General features: G+C 40.3%; 1 protein-coding gene across 6 annotated transcripts in view; it reads right to left on the bottom strand.

The window, feature by feature from the left end:
• The window catches only part of COL13A1 (collagen type XIII alpha 1 chain), a 211,839-nt gene that overhangs the window by 111,097 nt on the left and 92,573 nt on the right, over positions 1–8,169 (bottom strand). For all 6 annotated transcript variants that reach the window (XM_042458083.1, XM_042458084.1, XM_042458085.1 and 3 more), the window contains exon 7: positions 5,089–5,139. In XM_042458083.1, the coding sequence (XP_042314017.1) occupies positions 5,089–5,139 (51 nt within the window). The remainder of the gene's footprint in view (positions 1–5,088; positions 5,140–8,169) is intronic.

Below are 8,169 nucleotides of genomic sequence, written 5' to 3'. Positions count from 1 at the left end.
TGGGCCTTAGTTTTTTTTAAAAAAACAGGCTCTTATGTTTCTAAAGAACAACCTTCACACACACATATGCTAGTCAACCAGAGAACCTAAGCAGAGGAAAGTGTCCAACAGCCTCCCACCATCATGCAGCTTCAGCCCAAGCTGAAATTGAATACCTGCAGTGTGTGTTTGTGCATATGAAAATTAATCTTTCCATACCAGGAGCTTTATCTCTAAGGCTCTAGAGAGGATTTTTTTGTGGGTTAAAAGGAGGCACAGGGTGTGAGTGAGAAGGAAACAGGAGAAAGGGAGAAAACATCCTGAAAATAGGTAGGAGATGAAGGGTTGGATACATCTACTTAAGTTGTTAGAAGAAGTTAGAATCATCCATGTTATATTCTTTCCAATTTCAATGTGTGGTGATTGTGAAAGCTGGACAGGGAAGAATGCTGACAGGAAGAAAATTAACTCATTTGAAATGTGGTGCTGGAGGAGAGTTCTACAGATATCATGGACTACCAAATAAATGGGTCATGAACTCTAAGCCAAAAATGACTGAGGCTATCATACTTTGGACATACCATGAGATGACATGGCTCATGAGAAACAACAATAACACTCAGAAAAAGTTACGGCAGTCTGGGAAAAAAAACTGCCTCAATAGGTGGGGGAGCAAGACTCAGTTAAGGCAACCACAGTCCTGAGTTTGTAAAACCTGAGCAGGGTAGTTAAGGAGCAGGAGTCTTGGAGGTCTCTCATTCATGGGGTTGCCATACTTCAAAGCCAACTTGAAGGAAATTAACAACAGTAAACATGGACGGACATAAGTCACATGATGATGAACCATGTGTATTGCAAAGTTGAAGGATTTCATGGCCGGCATGTGTATTGCCTTCTAAAAAATGCCCACACACACATACCCCTTTAAGAAAGGAATAGAATCCTTATGAATACTGCAGGAAAAGATGACAAATAGCCCGAAATATCATGTGATTAGCATCTTGCAAAAAGACAAGATGTACTCCAAGAAATGTTGGCAGCTCCCAACACATCTTTCCCATTTGGAAGAGCTCCATCACATATTCAAAAGTCTTCTTTTAATGAAAATAAGCCCCTTGTATCCTCTAGAAATTTTGGGAATGATTTCACTAGGTTCTTCCCTATATTGGTGATTTAGATCTGAATCCACAGGGGATGTAGCAAATTTCCCCCCAGAGCCTCCAGAGTGTGTGAGGAGCCCTTTTCAGTGGTAAAAAATAAATAAAATAAAGTGAGGGCAGGGGGTTGAACTGGATGGCCCTTGCCGTCTCTTCCAACTCTATGATTCTATGGCTCTATGACTTTTGGTTAGATGGGGCAGGTCAGTGTGCCCACCTTTGCCACCTTGATGAGATAAGTAATGTCAGAAATACTTTTTAAAGTTACCTTTAGACACATTTTAGAGGCATTTTAATAGATTTACCTCCCAGGTTTTATGCCTTTCTGTTATCAGTCCTAAGGCTCCAAATCACTGCTTTGTTGTGGTTAACCCTACTACCACCAAACAAAAGAGAAAAAGTACCAAACAATGTCACAAGTAAAAGAAATGTTACTTTTCAATGGACGATATCACACGACTGAAACTGGAAGTATAATCCAGTGTCATCCTGAACGCAATCATGCACATTCACATTATTGCCCGAAAGGTTACCACACGCAATCTCTGGCAGTCCGAACGCACTCCGAACGCAATCACGTGTCAATCCACAGTTAAGTAAATTTGGTGAACTAGCGAAGTCACAAACCCTATTCCTAGGCAACTTTGCACTCAGTGCGCTGTTGTTTGATACGATGTGCATGTCTTCTTTGGCCCTGATTCCCCCCCTCCCCCCCATCTGGAAGGAGGGGTTGCCATGAAGCCTTGCTGCAGTTCCGCTTCAATTTTGCTTCCGCTTGTCCTTCAGAATTGCTGAGGGGGGGCTGCTGCCTGCTAATTAAGAGGCATGGACCGGGAGCTATTGTATAACCATTATATTCACGTTTTAACATGACAAGAGTGAATATATGCTCATTTTAATGTGAATAGAGCATGTTCTTTCAAACATTCTTCCTGCGCCCCCAACCTCTTTTGTAAATTGTGGGGTTCCTTGGTTCTGATCTCTCACTCGCCTAAATATGCTATGCTCCAGTCATCTGGAGTCTCACTGAGCATGTGCAAGGGTGCCAATTTGCAATGTGATGGCTTATTTCGCACAGAATCTGGGTCGCGTTTGGGGAGGCCATTACAGCAAATTTAAGGTGAGATAAGTAATCATGTAATTGCGTGAATTTTCGAATTGACCTCATTATCTTCTCTTTTGAAATTGAGAGCTTCCCATCCCATTTGATGAACTCCTTCATTTTAACACATAAAGGTGACAAAGTACTTCTTAAAAGGTTTAATTAGCAACAGGAATAAATAAGGACCTGTTACTGGAGAGACTGGGGAAGTCAAGTTACATGAAATTTCTTATTGGGGTTATATTTTATATAATCACCATACAGTAATTAACTAAAGAATAGGCATGTTTTATGTAGTTATAAATAAAATAAAAAACAAAAAAGTAACTGTCCAGACACTGCCAAGCACTGATTGCATCCAATACTTAAGCAGATCCAAGTCCAAAACTTAAGCAGATCCAGGTCTCAGTTCTCTCTCTCTCTCTTTTAAGCTCAAAGCAGGGACGTAGCCAAGGGGGGGGTTCTTGGGGTCCAGACCCCCCCTTCCGTTAGATAAAACGAATGGTGCGTGCTGCTGCATCACCGCACCCAAGCCCCATTATGATGGTGGCACTTAGTCTGGACCCCCCCCTTCCCAAAATCCTGGCTACGTCCCTGCTCAAAGCTGCAACAGATGGGCTGACTGGATCGAGCTGCACATTCATGCAAAGCTGGAGGTATGTCTCCTTTCTACTTCTGGCAGTATGTTCACACATGGTAGATTTCCATCACTGTATGCAGGAGAACCTTGTGGTTCTTCAGAAAATGGCCCCCTTTTGCTCGTATATTAAATCATTAGAGTTAAAATCAGATTTTCCCCTTTTATAAAAGGAACTGTAAAAAGCATGATTTCTACCAAAGATATAATTTGCTCATCAGATATTACACCTCGAGTGTTACATCTTCATTTCTGTAACATTTCAAGAAAAGCTTGCTTTCTGTCTATGGCTGTGAAAGCAGAACAGTGAAGAAAGCTGGCAGGAAGAAAATCAAATCATTTGAAATATGATGAAATGTGGAGGGGAGTTCTAAGTATATCATGGACTACTATGGCAATTGTACTTTGGTTGTATAATGAGATGAAATGATTTATTGATAATGCTAGGTAAAATGAGAGGCAAAAAGAAAACACTTAGAATGCAGAATAATTTATTTGGATAAAATATTGCAGACCACAACTGTACACTTTGGTAAATAAACTTCAACTAGAAACGGACAAAGGATGGCCCATGGGGTGCAAGGCAGCTGGGATCCCTCAACTGCTGGAGGTCCCCAGGGTGGTTTTTATTATCCCTTCTGGACCTCCACATGATCACCCACAAAAAAATATCAAACCAAAAAATGTCAATTTCCACACTCAATGAGTGGCAATTTTATATTAAACAAGGACAGGTTCCCCTGCACCTTATTTTGCCTTAAACTTTGTCCCCCTCAGCAAAAGGATGTCCAGCCACATTCAGATATATATTTTTTAAGTTCTTGGGCTGATGTGGTTCATTCTGGGTCCCGTGGCTGAAAAATTGGCCCCTTGGCCTTGGGACCTGCTCATTTCTGTAATAAAGACGTACAAGACATACGCAGGAGACGTACAAGAATTAACTATGAAGCTGGTTGCAGCAAACAGCTCAGGCCACATAGTTCTCAGTAGGTGACTTAAACCTCTTGCTGTGAAGCCAAAGTTCGCTGTTTACCTCAACCTTGAGTTTTGTCTTTACATAATTAATAGAGAGAGGGGATAGTTTCTAGAAAATAAATACAGTGGGCCCTTGGTATTCACTGGAATTTGATTCCAGAACCACCACCACTGCTGCCCTCATGGATAAGAAAATCCATGGATGCTCAAGTCCCATTAAATACAATGGCGTAGTAAAATGATGTCACTTATATAAAATGGCAAAATGAAGGTTTGATTTTTGGAATTTATACATTTTAAAAACGTTTTCAACCATGGATGCTTGAATCCATGGATATGAAGGGCTGACTGTAACCTCAAAATTTCTTTCAAATTATATTACATTTGAAATCAGTGGCTAGGTGGCACCTGTAAGGAATAGCAGCATTATTCAAAGTTTGCTATGCTTGTGTCGGCCTTTTGTGTTTAGTCTAGTAAATCTTTCGTTTCCTTTTAAACACGGGAGAGACAACTAGGACATTGAGAAAATGGAGCGTGTCCAAAGGAGGGCAACTAAAATGGTGAAGGGTCTTGAAATCATGCCCTATGAGGAACGCCTTGGGGACCTGGGGATGTTTAGCCTGGAGAAGAGAAGATTAAGAGGTGATATGATAGCCCTGTTTAAATATTTGAAGGGATGTCATATTGAGGAGGGAACAAGCTTGTTTTCTGCTGCTCCACAAAGTAGGACCTGGAACAGTGGATGCAAGCCCCATGAAAGGAGATTCCACCTCAGCATTAGGAGGAACTTTCTGACAGTAAGGGCTGTTTGACAATGGAACACACTCTCTTGGAAAGTGGTGGAGTCTCCTTCCTTGGAGGCTTTAAGCAGAGGCTGGATGGCCATCTGTCACAGGGATGCTTTGATTGAGATTTCCTGCATGGCAGGGGGTTGGACTAGATGACCCTTGTGGTCTCTCCCAACTCTACGATTCTATTCTATGATTCTGTGAAACTCTGGTATACCAATATAAAATTTTGTGCTGAAACTGATGTGTTCCCTAACCAATATGCTCTGTAATTGCAGTATGAAAACAAACTTGGCCACTGGTGGAAACCACATCACATAAAGTTACAGCTCCCTGGAAGAATCCATCCTCTTCTGGCATCTTCCAACCCCCTAATCTTTTTTTGTAACTCATCCACACCCTGTAACATTTGAACATTAAGGGAGAAAAGCAGAAAATACAGAGACTTACTGGAGGACCACGGGGACCAATGATGGACATGCCAGCTTCTCCAGGGGCTCCCTGAAGTAAGGAAGGAACAAAATCAGTTTGGGAAAGGGGTTAACAGGTGAAAAAACAGAGGAAGAAAGTAATTTGGATATAAGCGATATAGCCAAAGTGAATATTTAAAATAAAAGGTTAAAGTGAAGAAAAATAGAGGGCTTAAAATGTGGCCAAGGAAACAATGTGGGCAGGAGGAACATTTATAAAGAGGATTAAATTGAACAATATATACATAGACTCTTGGGAGATAAAGATTAAAAACATGTTTCTTCCAAATGAAAAAGCAGGTCTTTGAGCCTTTTCCAACCAAGACAAGGAGCCATTTTGACTCTATTCCTGAAATCAGATCAAAGAACTACTTTGGTCTCATTCCGAATGGAAAGTATAATCTTACCATGTAGCTACATATATTATTATCCTATGCCAAATTTATCTCATGCCCAGATATCATGCTTGTCCATTGGGACCTTCCTTCCCAAAACTGTGGGTTTTAATATGACCAGGAGTTAAGCCACAGTATTACATCTTATTTGGCAATGTGGGAATTGCACACATAAACACATCCACATGGATTAAAAAAACTGTTTGGTTTCAGTACAACTTGCTATGCAGGAGCTCTAATTTTGATAGGTATATTTATTCTTGGTGTGTGTATTTGTGTGTGCGTGTGTGTGTATCTGCATGCATGCACCTATATAATGGAATAAATATACAGAGTAATATCCAATGCAGTTAATTAAATTCTGCCGATAATGAACTTCTGGGTTAACACTTGGTACTAGTTGTTATTTATACAAAGCCTGCATCTTTTTAAAGATTTTCAGTTCCTGTGACCAATTGACTAGCTAACTAATTATGCAGGAATAACAAGATCAAAATTGTTCTACACCAGGGATGGGGAATATGTGCCCCTTTAGATACTGTTGGACTGCAGTTCCCATCAGCTCTAACTAGCATAGCCATTCATGAGGGACGATGGAAGATGCAGCCCAGCAACATCTGGAAGGCCACTCATGCCCAATCTCTTCTCTAGACATTTTGAATTGCTTTGAAGCTGTCTTAGCAGCCATCCCACAGAAACTTGGAGATGCTACCATCCCAAAACTTCCTGAGTTTTCAGAGCCACAGTCTCTACAACCCAGCATCTCTTCACTGGAAACTTGATCTCCTTTGAAAAAGCATCTACATTGGTAGAGTAGATAGCTGACCCTTTTAACATTCTCCTCACAGTGTGGAGAGCTCCCTCTCATGCTGCGTGAGTAGATATTAGTCTAGATTGAAGCAGAGGCTAGATTGCAGTTCCTTCCCTCATCAACTATGTCCAAGTTTTTAGGAAGTCCATTTCCTTTTGCCTTACCTTTTGATGCTGCAGAGAAGTATGAGAAGGGGCCAGGTGTTAGAAGAAGTGTATTTACTTAGAAGAGCAGTCAGTTTGAAAGAGTTCAAACAATATGTTTCTGGGTGACTATGGTACCTGAAGTTTCAGCAGAAATACAACAATGCCTAGTTTTGCTAAGTTTATTAGGCTTCTGATCCAATTCCTGACTCAATGCTTTCCAGTTCACCCCAAAACCCTGATATCCAGCAAAGAATCTCTTGCTGGCTGTTCTCTTCCTATCTTCATGAATTTCTTTTGGAATGTTAATTGATGATAACAATCTTTACATCTGCTCCTGCACCTGGTGTCTACCTAGGCTATACATCTCATACATCAGGGGTTACAAACACTTATACATGTCAAAGTTCATACAATGAAATTGTAGAGGTTGTTTTGAAAGTAGAGGGGTAGCATAAAGGAACAACATGTAAAAATCAGTACTGGTTCAGGGTTGATTCCAAAAGAGCTACTCCTACAATTGTAAAATGACAATGTTTGGTTATTTCATTTATTCCTCTGGGAATATGATGAAAGAAACTTGACAAAGCCACAAGTTTAAACAATGTTGTCTGTCTCTATCTCATAAGACCTCATGCATGAGCCAGGGTGATTTCACAATAAAAACCTGGGGCGCTGGGTGAATATTAGACATGAATATCCAGAGACAGATAGATTGGCTGAGTTCCATTTTGGGGGAAAGTTTGGCAGACCCAAATTTTTCCATCTAAATCAACTTCCACAGACCTTTCTGGAATGTGTTGTGGATTCTGGAAATGTCATTTTCATTGGCAAATGTATTACAACCTCATAGGGTCTGGTTGCTTCCAGAGATGCAGAACAGCACCGAACTTGGATAATGGCCTTCAGTACCATCACAGTGTGATGACATGGTTTATAAAGCTAAAGGTGCTCTCTTTGGGGGGAGGGGGAGCAAATGTGATCAGACCTAATGCTTCCTTGAAACTTTCTCAACCCACAATCCTGGTCAATACCTACATCTCTTCTAACAGCCATTTCACCACAGAGAGAACTTCAGAAATTTCCCACCACTTTGCTCATTTTCTTCAGGACTGGAAATAGCTCTAATTGTACTCTACCATATTTTGAGAACTTTATATCAACTATTTGTTATTTCTTTGGACACTGCTGGCAATATAACTTGCTCAACTGAGATTTACTGTTCAAATCTTTAGATGAAGTTCAACAAAATATTTACAAAGCGGCTAGTTGGAACAGTGTTGAACAAACAGAAATCTTGTAAATTCCCTAGAAACATAACTTCAAATATTCAAAGCCTAAACCTTAATCCCTGTTTTGTCTTTTAAGAGGGGAGGTATATAACATTGCACTTGTCAAATACTTACAATTTTTGTACTCTCTCACATAAGTAAGAGTGAAAAACTTGATCCCCCAAAGCTCATGCTGCTATTGTTTAGTTGAAGAATTCATTCTCTAGTAACAAAAACCTAACATTTAAATGGATTTGTTTATTGCATTGAGCTAAACATTTCAACAGGCTATCTTATTCATGATCAAAAGAAATAATGACCACTAACATAAAGGAGTTGGAAGAGGCATGCCAGATATCAATTAAATGTGAGGAGTGATTTTTCAACTGGATGGCAGTATAAATGTCGAAGGGGTATCATTTTTGACACAAAGGTGGGGGC

The sequence above is a fragment of the Sceloporus undulatus genome, chromosome 3 (genome assembly GCF_019175285.1).
Source record: "Sceloporus undulatus isolate JIND9_A2432 ecotype Alabama chromosome 3, SceUnd_v1.1, whole genome shotgun sequence".
NCBI lineage: Eukaryota > Metazoa > Chordata > Lepidosauria > Squamata > Phrynosomatidae > Sceloporus > Sceloporus undulatus.
Note: the sequence above shows the minus strand (reverse complement) of the source record. Positions and strands in the feature narration are given on the sequence as shown.